The sequence below is a fragment of the Schistocerca nitens genome, chromosome 5 (genome assembly GCF_023898315.1).
Source record: "Schistocerca nitens isolate TAMUIC-IGC-003100 chromosome 5, iqSchNite1.1, whole genome shotgun sequence".
Lineage (NCBI taxonomy): Eukaryota > Metazoa > Arthropoda > Insecta > Orthoptera > Acrididae > Schistocerca > Schistocerca nitens.
The window spans coordinates 579,037,025-579,058,452 of record NC_064618.1 but is presented as its reverse complement, the minus strand read 5'-3'; the positions used below and the strand labels follow the sequence as shown (position 1 = coordinate 579,058,452).

General features: G+C 42.3%; 1 protein-coding gene across 1 annotated transcript in view; it reads left to right on the top strand.

Moving 5' to 3' along the window:
• Window positions 1-21,428, top strand: part of LOC126259424 (uncharacterized) — a 263,301-nt gene that overhangs the window by 201,185 nt on the left and 40,688 nt on the right. The window contains exons 2-3 of the mRNA XM_049956216.1: window positions 9,381-9,460; window positions 20,451-20,787. Coding sequence (XP_049812173.1) covers window positions 9,381-9,460; window positions 20,451-20,787 — 417 coding nt within the window. The remainder of the gene's footprint in view (window positions 1-9,380; window positions 9,461-20,450; window positions 20,788-21,428) is intronic.

The following is a 21,428-nucleotide window of genomic DNA, read 5'->3' as shown; positions in this document are numbered from 1 at the left end:
CACAATTGTCCGCAGCTACAGGTTTTCTGCCACCCCTCCCCCCTCCCACCATCTACATAACTTACCTCACAACGACTTACAAAACATACTAATTAACTCAGAACTATCATATTTTAGACATATATTCGGCTGCAGATTATTCCGTAATGAGCTGAGACGACACTTTGTGACGTCCAACACGACACATTTTGCAACATTACACTATACAGCCGCTACGTCTAACTTTATAATGCCCAAGCGCTATTCACAAACAAAGAGCGCGTTTATTTCAGATTTTCTTTTGAAAAAAGTGATATAACTTGATGATGCCCACGAGGACGAAATTAGCTAATCGCTAAAAATGGAAGTCTGCGTTTATTTAAATTAAAAGAAATAGTCGTGTGATGTAGCCTGATAATGTCCAAGCGGATATAATTAGCTAATCGCAAATAAAGAAAATAAAAAAAAATCCTACGCAGAAAATTGTTTCCTTCAAGAAACTTGCGGGTGTGTCTGACAGCACATGGAGCACCAAATCATTCACCCCCCCCCCCCCCTCCTTGTCAATCTGTTATTTGCGCATTATAAGGACAATTTTTGTTACAGTACTAAACATGCCGCAATTATTAAAATCTTCCATTTTTGTCATTAGGCGTGACGTATTTTTCAGGAAATAATTTCTTTCTTCACTGGGGTTATCGAAATTTTTAACTGCAAGGTCTTGCCCGTTCTCTCGTTTTCTCCAGCTGGAGTTTGTTGAGAATTTTCGTGGCGTTCCCGCATCACATCAGTGATGCAGCGTGCAACTCTTCGTTAATAACCGGTCGAAATCTCAGGCCAACGAAAGATTATAATTGCATAATGACTTTTGAAAGCGATTTCGTACTATTTTGAATCATATGTTCTAGGAAATCTTCCAACAAATCCCGTTTTGGCTTCCGCCTTACACATGGTTACTAAAGGACTTAGCATATGTGACGGAAAATCACCTGTGTAGCCAAACGTCATCGGAGATTTACATCTATTTACGCCCTGTTTGCTAATGCTAATTTTTGTAACGCTAAGGTGTTGCTAAATGGGATGTAACATTTGCAAGACTGTGTGGTTTATCACATAGCATGATCATTATTCCCAGCACATTACGCTATGGAGACCTTACATGTAGATATCGGTTCTGATCTTCCTGTTAAGCGCTAACAACTGTGAACTGTGTTACGTTCTGTCTTCAGCCTCTTTCTAATCTACTAATCAGTGATGGAGCAAATTTTGTGTTGACAAAGCACCTTTAGAGAGTTAACTGACAGCTGAACAGTTCACATCTTGCTCACGTGCAATAACAACTATCAGAAATGTCCAAATGTGTGTGAAATCTTATGGGACTTAACTGCTAAGGTCATCAGTCCCTAAGCTGACACACTACTTAACCTAAATTATCCTAAGGACAAACACACACACCCATGCCCGAGGGAGGACTCGAACCTCCGCCGTGATCAGCCACACAGTCCATGACTGCAGCACCTAAGACCGCTCGGCAATAACAACTACCATCGAAGCCAATACTGTTTCTAGTAACATGGAAGAACTTGAATTTACATGCAGTGTTACTTGCACATGCAAGCGCGCACTGCATTTGTGCCATCAGAAGCACGTTGTTTCATAGAATAAAGAAATCACCTATGTGGTTTGAAACATTTTTATACCTGATCTGAACCTCAGGATAAGAATAAAGCAATCACACAGCACGTACTGCGATCGCCGAAGATGAAGGCTACCCGCACGACTCTATCGTTTAGCGGCCTGGCTAGCACAGGGCGGTAACAACAAATTTTGGGGGCCTCCGTTCTTTTGCCGGTTCTGCGGACAACCTCCTCATCCATTTTCAGTCCACCTAACTTTCACTATCCTTCCATAGCAACACATCTCAGACGCTTCGCTTCTATTCTTATACGGTGTTCTCACAGTCCATGACTCACTACTATGCAATGCTGTGCTCCAAACATACAGTCTTCTTCCTGAATATACAGTTTCTTCCTGAAATTAAGGCCTAAGTTTGAGAATAGTAGGCGCCTTTGATGCAGGAATGCTGCATTTGCCTGTACTAATCTGCATTTTATTTAATCTTGCTTCGGTCGCCATCTATTATTTTGCTTAATTTCGTTTATTTCGTGTTCTCCAATTTTTATGATAATTTTATTGCTAATCTCTTTATTGGTAATCTCATTCCTGCTATTCCTTATCACTTTTGCCTTTCTTCGTTTTACTCTCAGTTCATATCCTGCACACATAATACTATTAATGCCATCCAGTACATCCTGTAATTCTCCTCCATCTTTACTGAGAATAGCAATGTCCTCAGCGAATCTTATCATTGATGTCCTTTCACCCTGAATTCTACTTCTGAATCTTTCTTTTTTTTTTGTCATTATTTCTTAGACGCATATACTGAATAGTAGGGGCAAAAGACTGCATCCCTATCTTATACCATTTTTAATCTGAACACACTGTTCTTTGTTTTCTATTCTTATTGCTCTCTCTTGGTTCTTGTAAATATTACAGGTATTTCCCAACAGGTCACTCTTACTTTTCTAAGACTTTCAAAAATCTTTCACCATTTTACACTGTGGAAAGCGTTTTTTAGGTTGCAAATGAAGTGAACGTGACTTGATGAACGTTAACTTTTCGTTGTCATTCAATCTTTCTCTGGTAGTTACCAGCCCCTCCCGGAGACCTGAATGGGTGACTTGTCCAGAATCTTTTACCAATGGAGAGGTCATAATGTCACTTGTTTAATTACAAGCTATATGACCTGTGGATACACCTATGTCTTTAATTCATTGATTTCCATTGATAGGCGCAGTTTCCCACCTGAAGGGTAAGAGGCTACTTAAACTTTGTCCACTCCTCCATCCTCTTCGACAAGACCGTGGGCAGGACGAAGATGATTATTTTTAGAGGAAAAGTCATTGTCCGCAGTTGCTGACGACTTTTGTTCAAAATTTAAGCTGTGGCAGCGTTCGAAAGCGGGACTCGAGACGTTTTGATTACTAATTAAAGATGCTACCCCAAAGTACGAGTAAACCAACTACGGATAATAGCATTAATATTCGTTATGAGGTGTTGGACAACAAGACACGATTCTGTTGTTTTCCTCCTTTCCTTCCTCTTTGTTTACTATCAAGAAAATGAAGATGAAAGAAAGAGGAGATCAGTTATGACACGGTACAAAATGGTGGTATGCTGTATGAAAATATAAATAAGACAACTGAAATATATACAGTGTTGCACCTACATCTACATTTTTGATGCGATTTGTGTACTACTATTCTTAGTTCCCTGCTGTACCGCTCTGAATTGGCTCACACGAAGAACAGCTTCGTATAATCCTCTGAACGAGCACAGATTTTTGTAATTTTTCTGTTGCGATCATTACTAGATTTGCAAGTCTGTAGCTGCACGTTCGATTGCACGTGACAATACTCTTGGCGACGTAAGCAAGAGCTTCACAGGCTGTGTCACCCCAACTTCCATTTCTCCCAAACAGAATATTAGTAATTCCGTTGTCATTGTGTAAACCAGATTAGTGCTGTATAAATATTTCATATTGATGCAACTTTTCTAATTTTCTTATTGCAACAATCATGAAAGTATTTCATGGTGCATTAATGTTTCGACCAGCCGGTGGTTACCATCAAGCACATGCTCACGGCTGTGATGTAATGTCCTCGTTGCATTACCAACGTAAGTATGTGGTGCTTATGATGACCACTAGGTTGTTAATTTTTTCAAAGATTCCAGCGTGGCTGGGAACTGGTATCGTCTTTCCCAGTTGTCGCTTTGTCAAAATTGTAGTTTATACCGCTGATGATCGGCAACGACTGAAATAACATTGACTTTCTTCGTCAGACCCAGAAACTATCAGAGATTTTTCCAATCACAGATGTTATTTTTGTAGCAATAATTTTTATACGTTTAATTATAGCTGTGGAGATATGCAATTGCTACTTCAGTAACGGAACCAAATCTTCAACATTTGCTGCGTTGAAATGACTGTCTTATTCTTGTAAATGTTGGGTAAAAAGGAATCGAGTGAATGAATTAATAATGAAAATTGCTAGTATCAGAAAGCGGACGTCAACTGAAAATGTATCGATAGTAACAGCTTCCTCGATAGATTAGACTGCCTATTGTGTAAGGCGACCTGTGGGGAGAACTAAATGCTCGGTGTAACATATACAATCAAGAAACTCCAGCTCATATTTGTTATACTGAGGGACAGCAGCGCTCCAAGCGGACAATAAGGTACACTGTGGAATACTGTATCCTATGAACGCGAAATAGCATCCTTTACATTGATTTGTAACATGGTTTGTGCAAAATGGAGCGTACGTAGCTTAATGAATTGTAGCGATAAGAAAAGGAAGACCCCAAATACGTCACCCTACAGATTTCCTAAGCACCACAAGACGAATGAAACAGCACATTATCTGACTGCATAGTTACAATTTTTGTGTAACTTACGGACATTTATTTTTAAGAACAAGGGTCAGAATGAAAGGAGCAGAAGACATGGCGGTTTCCAGGAAGACGTCGTAAACCTGCGTAATGACGTGACGTTTTGTTCGCTAGGTGCACTTGGAAACAAACCTGAATAGGAATGTGTACAATAAGAAACTCATATGAAAAGTAGTAGTTATAACATTTAAAGTACCAGACAAGCTGCCATAACTGGAGCTGAAGAGAAAAATACCTTACAGGCATGATGATAAAACGACAGAAGCAATAAAACACTTTTCCGATTCAGAGGAAACCCATTTCTCAATTTGTTGCTGCGGCAGATCCACAGTCGTCAATATTCGTCAAAACATTAGTCTTTTGAAGCAGAAGTAATTACGTTAAACAAATATTCGTCATCTGGAAAGTCAGGTGAAGCGTAACTATAGCAAAATCTTTGCAGTGCCAATTATAAGAACAATCAGCAACCGGAATAAATGCCTCTTGTGGATAAAATGCTGCGTTTGTATTCTCTCGCTTCTGTGAGGTAAGCTGCAATTTCGATAGTATTTCTTATGGAAACATTATAGCTCAGGTCATTTCGTCTTGAGTTTTGGCTATGTTTACATTTATTGAACTATTATTCATGCCACTTAATATTTTAATAACGCTTAGGACACAAAAATATAATAACTTTCCCACAGACTAACTAGAAAAAGAACTGAAAATAAATATTAATCTACTGGCACATATGTGGTTAACTGACGAAGTGCTTTATTGCCATTAGGGGCTCTATTGTGTGTTCAGTTGTCAGACGGTAGCAACTTCCAAGGAGTGAACGTCACCTCTGTATACATAGTATTTTATTCCAATTAAGCAGCTGTAGTTGTATATATCGAAATAATTAGCAACCAGTTACATAAAAGTTATTTCCTTAACCGGTTTTAGGCAAACAGTGCCTTTCTTCGGACGGTTATAATTGTCACGTTATTTGCAAGTGTCATCAATAAGATGTAAGCAAAATAATTCTGTGGTCGTGTGGTTCATAGTGCCTTTAAAAGAATGGTTCTGGCATGATCTCTGCACTTGTCATTTGGCTTCTTTGTACTGTTTTCGTTCAGGCACATGACTACATCAATATCCTGCATGCATCTTATTGCTGACGCAAATAATACGATAGTTATACCCTTCTGAAGAAGGGCACATATTTTATTTCCAGTAAAGGAAATAAAATTTCTTGTATGCAGCCGGCTGTTGATTATTTCTATATTGTAGTGTGTATGTTAGACTGTGCTAAATGCAAGGTGCAAAAATCTAGTGGGCTGAAGAAAAATTACCTGAGACATCGTTGATTATGTCGATATCCTACGTTTTGTTGAGCGATGTAGGAAGATGAAGCGTGACATGTTAACATTGAATAATTCAGCGTCCCAGTGTTTGGGACCTTGTGGAATCCAAAACATGCTCTGAGGCAGGCATAATTATTCGTTTACTATGTGTTCAGATCATCAAAAACAGACAGTTGGGTAACGAGAAAATCGTCTCTTCCCCAGAGGAGGGAGTCTACACCGACAGTTGAGAATATTGAAAGCCATGAGCTGTGAGATGGAATGACAATGAAAATTTGCATGCATGTCCGAAGGAACATTGCATCGTTCTTACGAACAATACAGGCATTGCCATATCGTCTTTCTCCGATATGTCCCACTCTTCAATTGCAATTCTTCGTAAGTCGCGCAGGGTACACAGTCGTTATCAACGTCCAAAACGAGTTCATTTTATTCGATTCCACGTCTGCTCTATTGGATTCATGTCCGTCGATCATGCGAACCGATTCAGTCCAGTGATCGTAGCATGTTGAAGGAACGTGTTCACGAGAGCAGCACGGAGAGCACGCGAGTTATCGTCCATCGTGATAAAATTGTCACCAAACTATTGGCGATACAGTCGCAGAACCTCTTCCCTGTACCATTGAGACTGTCCTCAAAATGCACAAGAGATATACGGCTACCCGTGTGATACCACCCCAGAATACCACTCCACCACCGACTTGTTCCTCATGTGGGATCCAATGTTGGAAGCGTTCAGTATTACAGGATTGTCTCCATACTCTTTTGTCTGTGACTATCGGGTATAAACAGATCAGAGTTTCATCCGTAAAAACACCCGACACCAATCCTGGGATATCAATTCTACCTGATTTCTTCCCGTTTTGTAACAGAGTCCATTGTGTCGTGGTATATTACGTGGTGCTCGACACAATCGTCAGGAACGAATATTCTCATCATGCAACCGTCTGCTAACAGTTCGATGAGGTACTTGAAGCCCTGTGACCTCTAGAACGCCGGATTCAATTCTGGAATACTGAGCGCACGGTCCCTTTGACTCAAAAGTCGTAGTTATCGATTATCCTTTGTATCTGTAGAATATGAACGGCGTGCGCTGTGTAAGTCCTCAGCGCTACCTGTCAATTGGAACTAATATCATGTCTGCACTACGTCACTTTGACTCCGGTGTATACGTCGAGTTACTTCCCTGGTTGGCAAGCCTTCTGCCCGTAACATGATGACGCGGACCAAATCATGTGTCGCGATTGTCTTTCGTGGCATGAAGGATGTTCACTCTACTGTTTCACAGACCTCTCTAATGCGTCTCTATTGGTGCTTTACTTTCGACTTAAATGCTGCATTCCATTTGAGCGTGGCGCTCTATCCATAGGTAGCGGTCATGGTAACTCTGTGTGTGTTTACAAACAACGTCGGTGGTGAGCTTCGGATCGGTACAGGAACGTTCACAATAGCTACACGTCTGCACGACATATCGCGATGATGCAACACTTTTGTTGATGTGTGTACGTTATATCGGGAATAGTCTTAACGCTTGTATCAATCGAGATATTGCAGATAGTGTAGTTTTTAAATGGAACTATGTACTTTTCTTTGAAGGGTGTTCGAAGGCCCCTGAAGAGATGAGCGCAGTGATATAACCCATGTTGATACTGCTGTTGAAACTTATCACTTAAGTCTCTGAGTCTGTTCAAGCTGAAACGCAAGGCCTCAGGAATATGCTATTGCGGTATAAGTGGGACTCTCATGCTAGGCTCAGTTGTTATTTGCAGCGAGAAAATAAGTCTACGCTACCAATGTAAAATTAATTTCCTCTTGGCTCTACTTTATACGACGTAGGTACTAAAAAATCAAGCGTAGATGTAAATAAATAGATGTGCTTTCTTCTAGCGTATGAGAAGGACTTAGAAAACTTTAAAAATGTGGATGCATTAAGTGAAAAGATTTTATGGAAACTAGTTAACAGTCGAAAGGGTTGATAGGACGATGGAGTCTGTCAGGACAGCCCCTTTGGCGATGTTTACTCCCAGTAGACAATACCAGCAGCCTTGCCATTGAATTTTTGCACAATTGTCATATTTTCGCCATTAGTTCCAACGCCAAGACCAGCAGGTGTTATATCACTGTACTCGTGTTTTCAAGAACTTTAGAAAGCCATTAAAAAGTGCTTCTTTCCATCAGAGGGAAACAGTACTTGCTTCAGTATCTCTTTTCATGTAAGCGCTAAATTAGTTTCAAGGTTCGTGGATCATTTTCACGATAAATCGAAATGATGTGGAACGAGTAACTTTAAATATACTATCGGAAATTAATATGTAAATACGGCATCATGCTGAACAGTTGTTTTCTTTGTTTTTTTTTCTTTTTGTCGTATTATTATTGTCACTATTAAACCCACAGATGTGAGTTAGTAATTCCTGTCCACCACCTCTTTCACATTACAATAATAGAAATGGTTTTATGAAGTAGATGGAGTTATCAGGGAGAAAATTTTTCTGTTTTCTAATTTTGCTTGGCTGTCTGTCAGACATCCTTTCCTAACTATAACTTATCCCAGAACATTATTTCCATGTGACATTGAATTAAAATATGTCAATTTATTGATTTATCTCTCCGCAAGATCTGCCGTGTTTCTAAACGAAAATGTTGGTGAAGTCAGTTGTTTTAGGAGATCTAAAATATCTTTTTTCGAGTTTAAATTCTCATTAATATGATTATCTAAAAATTTTGCAGTTTCCACCATATTATTATTTCCTCACCTTGTTTTAGACGTATCATTGGTGTAGTACCTCTATATGTAAAAAAATTTGTGTATTGTGTCTCCTTAAAATTGAGAGTGAGGCCGTTCGGAAGAAACCAGTCAGTGACACTGTTAGGAACATTGTTTGCCATTTATTCTGCTGTCGTGTGCATACTTGGCTTGATTACAATACTGATGTCATCCGGAAATAGAACTTTTTCTGCTTCTTGTATATTAGACGGAAAATCGTTTATATATATTTGTAACAAAGGCGGACATTAAGACTGACCTAAGATTGAATGTGTTACTCAGACAACAAAATCGCGACGTTTCAATATTTTGAATCGTTCATGAAATAAAACTGTGATAGCTTTAGATAGTATAGACTACAAATACCTACAACACATTTTTCTCGGAAGTCATTTGTCAGCCTTGCCTCATACTGTTTTGTGCTAATAATTGTATGTTATCTGTGTATGGTAAATTTCTGGATACATTGAAAATAAAATGTAAAGAAGCCATTTTAAATGAAGAAAAGACTGTTTCGCAAAGGAAAGTGTTGTCTGACTATATTTATAGCACTTGTTTTTTACTAACGTGCCTTGTAGTAACTGGTTACAATCTAGATTCAATACCGTAGATGAAATTGTCAAATACGCTCAAATTTCTAATTAGTACCGTAACTGATGATACATGATTTGTGTTGTACAAATAAAACATGACGGAATGAGTTATAGTAATCATGTTAGTATTCTGTGTTCCCGCTAGTAACTGTAGGTCAGACTAGTGCTTAGGTGATTCTTAAGGTATTTTCCTTGTTGCAGGTGTACCCACAGCCCAAGTCGCCCACGGCAGCAGTGATTCCACTGGACGGCGAGCACTGCCAGAGGACGTACAACATCACGTGAGTGTCTAGTACTGATACAAAAGATCATCGTTCATGCTGATACCGATGACAGCGCATGCCGCGAAATAGCGCGCAGGAGGCAGATGCTGAAGTCTGTGCGACTGATAGGAAACCACGTAAAATAAAGGACAATGAGTCATTTCTACTATTGGGAATTTCTGTTTGGTGGCATAATAAACTCCAAATTAGCAGTCACTGTCAGAGTGAACCGAGAGTAATTGAAACATTAAACCAATTATTGACACAGATATCCAATGTTCATGTAAATATTAGTATTTTGTTGCAGTTCTGCCTTACTGCGAATGTGGATGACTTCACTGAAAACGAAAATATATATATTTGGAAACAGTATAATATAAATTTTGTTCGCTGTTCAGTGCGTTTTTGATTATTAGTGAAAGGTTTAGTATCTTTTGGGTGTAGCTGTAAAATATTGGGCACCCAATGACCACTCCTTTTGCAAATCGTAGGTACTTCTGAGATAAAATTAATATAACCAACACAAGAGGTAAACATATAACAATTTCGCAGAAAGAAAATAAACAAAATAGTCCACTGAAGATAGCATATAATGTGCTGAAACGTGTCTGGGGAAAGCAAGACTGTAAAACAATGTCTTTCATAACGCGAAATTCCTCTCCAGATTTAATATCTCGTCAATTCAAAGAGCATACTGACGTGGAGGCGACGTTTTTCTGCAGTCATGTCAACTGGCTACAGATGCGCACTGATAATTCCGTAGAAAGGTATTATACCATACCAAGGCGTAGATGTAATGGCGATGATGATCTAATACTACAAAAGTACTTCAAAAAGTAAGTTACACATTATTTTTGGCAGGTCAGGTAACTTTTATTGAATACTGTACTACATTACACTTCATAATGACACACATACATGACACTACTTTTCAGCATAGTCACCACATCTCAGTAAGGAACGGACGGAACGTTCAACCAGTCAAAAGAAATCAGCTTCGCGTTCACGGAGCCATTTAAGACCCGCTATGTGAAAGTCCTCATCGTTGGAAAATCTGGAATTGCTCTGAATTAGTTCCTAGTGCCTGGACACTCGTCTGCGGTCGATGTAGGTGGCCTTTTATCCTGATTAGCATCAGGCACGTGTGTGTGGCATTCGTCAAGCTGCTGGCACTATTTCTCTATGGCTGGACGCCATACTGCATTTGGTCCATGTACCGCCAGAATTTCACGGTTAACGCATGTGCAGTATACATGTTTTGTCCCCATGAATTATACTATACCGTGTACTTCAGCTTTGGACTACGTTTCCACTTGCCGCATGATATCACGCCCATATTGTGATTCACCTGTTCTGCATAGGGAAGCAGAAGACTGTCTGCAGGAAATCGAGAATATGTACGCTCTTCTGACAAAGCGTTACTTTTGTAGCTCAATGGTCTTAGCGCGAAACAATTTGTTTAACTTACTTTTTGGAGTCCTCTCGTATATAAGGTTTTAGAAAGATTCAATAACCTCACTTACTACGATATTCAGCGTCATTGTGCAGTAGTCGAAAGAACTTCTTGGAGGAACCAGTCACTTCATTTCGCTGCGGAGGAAACTCTCTACATCTTTCCACCCCCCCCCCTTCCCCCACTCCTGGAAACAAGAGAAATGTATAATTTAGAAGTCGTAATAAAATACATAATAATAAATTATTTATTTAAATGGTGAAACCACCTTTCTCCACAATGAAATGTAGTTTTCTCCGCTCTCCCTGTCGTTGAAGATGTTCCTCACAGCTGCATCTGAGAAGTCCTTGCGAAGTTTCGAGAGGTATATCGCACAAGATGTCCAAGCACAGGTCAGGTTGAATCGTAAGCCTGAGGTTCGTGTGCGCGAAGATGGCGCCGGACAGCGTCCCATAGGTATTCCATCGGTTAAAGATCAAGCGAATTTGATGGGCATGAGACAAACGTTAGTTCACTAAGTGATCGTCAAGCCTCTGTGACACGATTCTGGCCTTGTAACACGGACACTTATCTTGCAGGACGACGGAGGATCCAGAGGCGATCATCGACCAACTTTGGCATGATTCATCTGACCATTGTAATGGTAACTGACGATGTCGTTGGGTTAACATGGGAGTCCCGTGTTCAACACTGTGCACTGAACAGTGTGCTCCGAAACACTTGTGCCTGTACGAGCATTATACTCTACCGACGGATCTGTCACATGTCGCCGCCTGTACTACTTTACAGAGCAGTCAAACTTCCAACCTCCACGTGATGAGGTGCGGGCGTCCATCATGTTACCGCTTACTCATGGTTTCCCCATCCTCCAACCACTTTGCACAAATGCTCACAACACTAGCACGCCGACCGCCGTCCAGTTCGCCGTTCCCGAGATGCTCGTTTCCAGACACCGGCGACAACAGTCTGCATTTCGTCAGACTAACATGTCGGGGGATTTCCTCATCTACTGCTCGTACCACAGCTAGAACGATTCCCTATTCTTCTCTGCTCCACTTATATATACTAAAAACTCGGTCTGAACAGGCCATGAAGGCCCAATAGTACCAACGGGCCGCCGTGTCAGCCTCAGCCTTCAGGCGTCATTGGATGTGGATATGGAGGGTCATGTGGTCAGCACACCGCTCTCCCGGCCGTATGTCAGTTCACGAGACCGGAGCCTCTGCTTCTCAATCAAGTAGCTCCTCAGTTTGCCTCGCAAGGGCTGAGTGCATTCCGATTGCCATCAGCGTTCGGCAGACCAGATGGTTACCCATCCAAGTGCTATCCCAGCTCGATAGCGCTTAACTTCGGTGATCTGACGGGAAGCGGTGTTACTACTGCGGCAAGGCCTTTGGCCCACTTATATATACTGCCAGACATAAGTAAAGGGCCACTTTTCCGAAACCCTTGTAATCGTCTCCATTGCGCCGTAGAAGTTCACCGTTAGATGAAAGGTGCCTACACCCTTTCTGTAATGGTGCAAAACCGTGGCGCCCTCCAACGCACACTTTGGCTTCACACGTCAAGGTGTCCACACATGAGACAAGAAAGCCAGAGCTCAGAACGTCACGTGAAGTGTAAGATAGCTTAACGATGTCACGTTGGCATTAAATTTGAGCACAATTCTGTCCAATGCCACCGTGGACGTGTCACATGATGGGAAGGTCATCACACCCCGTTTCATCCCTTCCTTTGACCTCTCTCCGTTTGAGGTCAGGACCGCGACGCCCAGCGTTGAAACCGCATGGGTTTCTTATGGGTGGCAGAGTATGGGGTATAAAGGCCTTAGGGAGCAGCGCAAAGGACGTCAATGAAAGCACCTCTCTGCTTCGAGCGTTGAATCCCACGTTTTTCGCGGTTGAAGACGGTGGTTCTCATGATACTGAACAACAGGACGACGTTCTTCACAATCTTTGACACTGCCGACACCCCCCGGTCCCGGACGATTCAACCGTTCTCTCTGAGGAAATTGTGGGCCTGCAACCACACTGAACGTGATCGCAGCCCTCTGGAGTGAAGTGCGACTGCAGTTGTTGCTCTGGTATACAGGATGGAACCACTAGAGACCGTTCAGAGCTATTCGACGGAATTTGAATGGGATCCCAAAACAGCAAAGGGTGCTTATGCTATTTCAGCTCTTCTATTTCGTTCCCTCCTGGGACAGCATCACGAGGGGTGGCGGGGAGGAGGGTGCGACATTGACGCTTGTGTGAATAATATGGTAAAGGATCCCTTTAAGACAACACAGTTTCCCAACGCTCTCGGCGCCACCTGCCCACGTTTGTTGTGCACTCTAAAAATATAACTGTGTGGAGACAAACGGATTCCTAGGCGTCTGCAGGCAGGAAACCCCTAACACCCCTCTGAGTCTGCATTTCTATTTTTTTCTTTTTTTAATAAGAAAGAAGATACAGAGTTGTCAAGGATAAACTTTCTCAGTTTGTTATCAAATTTTATTTTGCTGTCTTCAGGCATTTTACATCACTGGGTAAGTGATGAAAAATTTTTGTTGCAGCATTGTGCAACTCTTTTTGTGCTAAAGACAACCTTCATGTGGAGTAATGAATATCATTTTTCCTTCCGGTATTGTAATTATGTACCTGATCGCTCCTTTTATAACAAACTTCATGATTGAACAAATATACTATGAAGCCACAGTCAGAAAGCCCAGCTCCTTAAACAGATGTCTACAAGATGATAGTGGATGAGCACCATATATTATTCTTACAACATGTTTTTGCGCAATGAATACTTTCTTTCTTAAAGATGAGTTAACCCAGAACATCATTCCATATGACATTCAATAATATGCAGAATATGTGAACTTACTGATTTGTCTATTGGCAAAATTTGCTATGATTCTAAGAGCAAACGTGGCTCAAATAAGTTGTATTAGAAGTTCCAAAGTGTCCTTTTCCCAATTTAAATTCTTATGAATATCGACCCCTAAGAATTTTGAAGTTCCGTCCCATTTATTATTTCCTCACTATGTGTTACACTTATCATTGGTATAGTACCTCTAGATGTGAAGAACTGGACATGTTGGATGTTTTCAAAATTTAGGGTGAGTCCATTTGCAGGAAACCAGCCAATGATACTTTTAAGAACTTTGTTTATCGTTTTATCTGTTTCTGTACGTATGGTTGGATTGATTACAATAATAGTATCGTCTGGAAAAAGAATAATTCAGCTTGTTGTATACTAGCCGATAGAGGATTTACATATATGAGGACTACAGTAGTCGACCTAAGATTGTAGCTTGGGGAGCCCCTTACGTGATTTCTGCCCAGTCAGAATTCTGTTCCTGGACCATATTGCTTGAATTACTTCCTGCATTCTTTTTGTTAGATATGACTTTATCAATTGGTTGGCTATATCATCAAGCCCATAAAACGTCAATTTATCTGGGAGCATGGGGAGAATGCTATGACTCACACAGTCAGTTGCTTAGAGAAGTCGCAGAATATACCAAGCGGCGCTGTTTTATTATTCAATCATTGTAAAATCTGGTGAGTGAACGTGGCATTCTCAGTAGAACAACGATTCTGAAACCCAAACTGTGATTTGCTAAAATGGTTCAAATGGCTCTGAGCACTATGGGACTTAACATCTGAGGTCATCAGTCCCCTAGAACTTAGAACTACTTAAACCTAACTAACCTAACGACATCACACACATACATGCCCGAGGCAGGATTCGAACCTGCGACCGTAGCGGTCGCGCGGTTCGAGACTGAAGCGCCTAGAACAGCTCGGCCACAACGGCTGGCTTGATTTGCTAGGGGTAATATTTTTTCTAAGGTGTGATACTATTCTAGAATAAATCACCTTCTAAAAATTTTGAAAAATGATGTCAGCAATGAAACAGGTCGGTAGACATCTCTCTTATCACCTTTCTTAAAGAGGGGTGTACGAATGTCATATTTCAGTCTCTCTGGAAAAATGCCTCGAGTTACTGATGCTTTACATATTTCAGACAAGACTTGGCCTATTACATGGGAGCAAATTTTGAGTACTCTATTTAAAACATCGTCAAAACCAGATGAGCTTTCATTTTTGAGAGGATGTATTGTTTTCTTAATTTCAAAAGGATACTTTCGTATGACTAAATTTTATGAAAGTTACATTTTCAACATACTGTTGTGATTCTGCCCGTGAATCGTTTGACGCTATGCTTTCTACTATATTTAGGAAATGATCGTTGAATGCATTTGCTACCTGTCATTCATCATTGCCCTTCCATTCAGTTCAGTAAAAAAGTTGTCTTTTTCCCTGGCTGGTTGTTCTGTCTCTCGTTTACTACATTACATATAGCCTTAAGTCTGTTGTCGGGGTTAGAGCAGCAGCGTATCATGCCTTTAGGAACCTAAGACCCCAACACTTGTTGTGTCTGTACAGGTACGTTTACAAAGTGCTCAACAAAGGAGTTGGAGTGGCAGCGAGCGTGTTGCCGACCAGCGAGATCTTAGAGGGACTCGTAGCCGTTTTATTCATGCATGTAACAGTATCGCCTCCCCCCCCCCTTTCACCCGTGGTCCCGCCTTCGGAGAGAACGAAATAGGAAGGCTGAAAAAGCATTAGCTTCCTTTTGTTGTTTCAGGATCACATTCAAATTTTGTCGAATGGGTTTAAACGGTCCTTTGTGACTACCCTGTACAACAGAGCAAAAACTGCAATCGCATAGCACTCTAAAGGGGTGCTAGAGAGCTCAGTGCGGCTGCAAGCCCACTCTGTCCTTAAGGATAGGTTAAATAATATGGGTGGTGTCAGCAGTGTTAAAGATTATCAGGAAGGTTATCATGTCGCTCAGGTATAATGGCTTTTCTGGAGAATAAAAATCTACTATGTAGGAATAGAGCATGGGTTTCGAAAAAGACGATCGTGTGAAACCCAGCTCGCGCTATTCGTCCACGAGACTCAGAGGGCCATAGACACGGGTTCCCAGGGAGATGCCGAGTTTCTTGACTTCCGCAAGGCGTTCGATACAGTTCCCCACAGTCGTTTAATGAACAAAGTAAGAGCATATGGACCAATTGTGTGGTTGGATTGAAGAGTTCCTAGATAACAGAACACAGCATGTCATTCTCAATGGAGCGAAGTCTTCCGAAGTAAGAGTGATTTCAGGTGTGCCGCAGGGGAGTGTCATAGGATCGTTGCTGTTCACAATATACATAAATGACCTCGTGGATGACATCGGAGGTTCACTGAGGCTTTTTGCGGATGATGCTATGGTATGTCGAGAGGTTGTAACGATGGAAAATTGTGCTGAAATGCAGGAAGGTCTGCAGCGAATTGACGCATGGTGCAGGGAATGGCAATTGAATCTCAATGTAGACAAGCGTAATGTGCTGCGAATACATAGAAACAAAGATCCCTTATCATTTAGTTACAATATAGCAGGTCAGCAACTGGAATCAGTTAATTCCATAAATTATCTGGGAGTAGGCATTAGGAGTGATTTAAAATGGAATGATCATATAAAGTTGATCGTCGGTAAAGCAGATTCATTGGAAGAATCCTATGGAAATGCAATCCGAAAACAAAGGAAGTAGGTTACAGTACACTTGTTCACCCACTGCTTGAATACTGATCACCAGTGTGGGATCCGTACCTGATAGGGTTGATAGAAGAGAGAGAGAAGATCCAACGGAGAGCAGCGCGCTTCGTTACGGGATCATTTAGTAATCGCAAAAACGTTACGAAGATGATAGATAAACTCCAGTGGAAGACTCTGCAGGAGAGACGCTCAGTAGCTCGGTACGGGCTTTTGTTGAAGTTTCGATAACATACCTTCACCGAGGAGTCTAGCAGTATATTGCTCCCTCCTACGTATATCTCGCGAAGAGACCATGAGGATAAAATCAGAGAGATTAGAGCCCACACAGAGGCTTACCGCCAATCTTCCTTTCCATGAACAACACGAGACGAATAGAAAGGAGAACCGATAGAGGTACTCAAGGTACCCTCCGCCACATACCGTCAGGTGGCTTGCGGTGTACGCATGTAGATGTAGATGTAGATCGCACTGTGATTTGTCGTTTACGATCCGTAAATGCGTGGGATTCAATGCCCGAAGAAACGGGGTTGTTTGACTGCCGCCCTCTAAGCCACTCCTGAGGTCTTTTCGTTTCGATTCTGAGCGTCTGTGTGTGTGAAATGTTTTTCTTCGGCCACTGAAAGAAAACGGTGGGCGTCGCGGTTCTTGTCTCTAACGCAAAGTCATCAAAAGAAGGTCTCAAATGCATGAAAGACGATCTTCTCGTCGTGTGACACTTCCACGGTGCCATTGATCAGAAGTGTGGCGAAATTTAGTGCCAATGTGATGACACCATCAATCCACGTTACCCTTGACACGAATTTCTGAGCTCTGGCGTTTTTCTCGCACGTGTCGGCACTTTCCAGTTTGAAGCATCGCCGAGCACCAGCGTGACATTGCAGAGCGCCACGTTTTTGCACCATTACAGAGGAAGGTTGTAGGCACCTTTGAAGCAAATCTGAAAGTCCTCAATCGCAATGACCTTCCAAATGTGTTGCACAGTGTACTTACCCTACCTCATACGTTGCCGTAACGCCACCAGGCGGTATTAAATTTACCGATGGGTGGTAGTCATGGCTCATCAATGGCCGGCCGCGATGGCCGTGTGGTTCTAGGCGCTTCAGTGACTGCTACGGTCGCAGGTTCGAATCCTGCCTCTGGCATGGGTGTGCGTGATGTCCTTAGGTTAGTTAGGTTTAAGTAGTTCTAAGTTCTAGGGGACTGATGACCTCAGATGTTAAGTATCATAGTGCTCAGAGCCATTTGAACCATTTTTGATCATCAATGTATGATAGGAATCAAGTTGTGAAAACGAATTGCTTATACCATACCCAACAACGTGATCGTCTGTAATTTACATTCTGCAGCGGAGTATCTGCTGTAATAAAACTTATGTGCTACGTTTGAACTCTATATTCGGGAATATGGTTGTCAGTTACTAACTCGTCTCAGCCCATTTCAGTCGTATAGATATCGATCGTGATGTCGAATGTTACCCTTAATCTCCCTGTCCACACAAAATATTAGGGTGGTTGCGCAAACCCGAACATTGTTAATAGAGAATCAACTATTCTTCGTGGCACGGAGAAGACGATTAATAGGCCATTAGCTAATCTGAAGGCTACAGTAGAAGGCCTCTCGCTGGCAATAAAACCAAGACCTGTTTTAGGTGGGCCGCTGTGAGTTACGGACTGATCGATTCATCTTAGTAAATGCAAGCAGTAGAGTTTATTGCCTTGTGGCACACCGCTATGGGGAGCAGCCTTCTTGCCCTAACCAAGTCTTTACACGATTCGCTTGTTTGTTTGTTAACGTGAATCTGATCAACAACGTTTTAAATATAATTTAAATGCAGCATTTCAGGGTAGAAAACTAAGGAATGGCTAACTCTGTAGGAAACCTATTAGTGAATGGCCATTACTGTCAGTGTGTGTGAACTTTACGTATAGGAGGGAGAATATTTGTATTTTTGCTCAACAATAATGCCTATAGTAGGTACAGATGGTTTTATTTCAGCTCATGTATTCATTACTTTTAATCTAAATAATAGTTGCAGTAAGAGGATTACGTGGAAGGTACACGATCAGAAAATATGCTGCTGGCGAGTGAATTTTCTTTGGTAACAACCTAGGTCGTAAATCGCGAATAGCCAAAGTAAGTCAAGAAGTCAAGCTTATATATATAAACAGGGGTCGGAAGTTTTGTGCATTGGAGGGAGAGAGGAGGCGAGTGGGGGGGGGGGGGGGGGGGGACGTGTTGGAACCCGATTCAGGGGTTTAGTCTAACTGTGTCTACTTTGGTCTCCGTCAAATTCATCAGAAGGTGTTCTGTTTACCCCTCCGAACTAGTACCTCTGGAGTAAAGTAAACAATTCAGTTATGCTTCGTCATTCAGAATCACGGTTAAAATAGTTTAACATAATTCATTTTCGGTTTTCAGGTATCTGTGGTAATGTTTTATTTGAAATAACTGCTAGCATTCAAACACTTTAATCTTATTTAACGCAATTCAAAAACGCTTTTCGAGAGACAACTTGATGATGAGAGCATATTCTCAAAACGCGTTGGTGATTTGTATTAAGTTCGCTTACGGTACCTAAACGGAACCATTGTCAGTGGTGTCCAACACAGTTTCAACATTGTTCCTCTTAAGATGACAGTATCCTTGTGCGAACTATATTTATCTATTGCATGGAATCTTCGTCAGTAATATGAGAGACCGTAATAGTTGCTGTGGTATCCATATCGTCTACGCACGTAATTTCCATCATGAGTCCATAATTTGTGGTGGCCGAGCGGTTCTACGCGCTACAGTCCGGAACGGCGCGACTGTTACCGTCGCAGGTTCGACTCCTGCCTCGGGCGTGGATATGTGTGGTGTTCTTAGGTTAGTTAGGTTTAAGTGGTTCTAAGTTCTAGGGGACTGATGACCTCAGAAGTTAAGTCCCATAGTGCTCAGAGACATTTGAACCATCATTTGTGAAATTTTTCAAATGTCTTATTATACACATGGAATATGTAAACATGGTTGGCTCGAGGAGAGATGTTAATAGGTTCGATACATTGACGCACTTCATAATGATCTATCGCTTGAAATGGCGTAACTCTGAATCACGATCGCGGTGAATAGGTGAAATAGACACAGCATATTTCAGGACTGTGGCTTCAAGCAAACAGTAAATAACAGGTGTAACATGTGTAAAGCGATAGCAGTCGGTACTGGAGCTGTTACTGTTCAATTAGAAAGACAGACACGGACTGCGTAACGTTTATTATTTTTCCTATTGCCACTCCAGACACCTGCCACAGGTCATCTGCACTTAAAAATGAGCCTCGCCCTGACGACTAAATACTGTTCGCAGTCGTTAGATTTGGACCTGAAAATGACTTGTGGCAAGCGTCCAAACCAGGACGATAAAGATAAAAAAGTAACGCAAACAATGTTGTCTTTGAAACATCCTGGCAGATTAAAACTGTGTGCCCGACCGAGACTCGAACTCGGGACCTTTGCCTTTCGTGGGCAAGTGCTCTACCAACTGAGCTACCGAAGCACGACTCACGCCCGGTACTCACAGCTTTACTTCGGCCAGTACCTCGTCTCCTAACTTCTAAACTTTACAGAAGCTCTCCTGCAAGTTTCGCAGGAGAGCTTCTGTAAAGTTTGGAAGTTAGGAGATTAGGTACTGGCAGAAGTAAAGATGTGAGTACCAGGCGTGAGTCGTGCTTCGGTAGCTCAGTTGGTAGAGCACTTGCCCACGAAAGGCAAAGGTCCCGAGTTCGAGTCTCGGTCGGGCACACAGTTTTAATCTGCCAGGAAGTTTCATATCAGCGCATACTCCGCTGCAGAGTGAAAATCTCATTCTGGAATGTTGTCTTTCATCATTTTACTAAAATCGATCACGGTGCCCATCAGATATCATGCACAGAGTCATGTTGAAACGTACGTCTCTTACTCGAGTTGTGCTGGCCGTGTCATCAGGTCGGTGCCGCTGCCAGCGGTGCACACGCCTCGGAGGTTGAACGGGGGCGGCGCCGTGACCGCCTCCGGCTGGCAGTCGGCCGACCTGGAGGTGCCGCCCCAGCGCCAGCAGGACACCACTTCGGAGGACTGCGAGTCTATCGGGCCCACACCGGTGCCGCCCCCGCGCAAGAAGCGGCGCGCGCGCTCCAGTGCGGCTACTGCGGGGGCGGCGGCGCGCGTCGCGGCTGCGCAGGCGGAGGCGGCGGCGGCGGCTGCCGGGGTGGCGGGGCCGCCCAAGGCGCAGCGCCTGCAGCAGCGCAGCGTCTCCACCATCGTGCCACCCACCATACGGACGGTCAGTAACCTATTCATTCGAAAATCAGGGCGTTAGAAAATATCTTGTGACACTAACTGAATTTTCCATCGATGTTTAACGGAACATGACAACAATGTTATGTCATCGTCAGGAGACAACTGAATATCGCCAGCACAGAAAAAATGACGTCAGTGTGACATTCGGTTCTGACTCATTGCCTATGACACTAAAAAATTAAGATCTTACAGCTGCCATCCCTCAAGTAGTGCCAGACAGCTTGCGGACGACGTATCTGCAGTGACGAGAATTCCTTTCCGCAGTATGCTGTAGGTGTCACGAAGGCCTTCACAGACTGGCATCACCCCACCAAACGTAGTCCACAAACAGATTTTCTGAGCCATATCCTCGAACACCCCACACGCTACCACTGTCCCCAAAGAATCAGCTGAAAAGGAGCACTCCCATAAACACTTAATATCATCCTGGACGAAAAAAATTGCACCATGTCTTTCTTCAGGGTTTCGATCATCTATCAACGTGCCCCAAAATAAGGGACATCCTCTTTATTGTTCTATAGTGGGGAGGGATCAAATAAGAACATGGAAAATTCCTGTGCAAACAAGGAGTGGAATGTCTTTAATATAGCGTGAATGCAAAATATAGACAACACTGCGATTAGT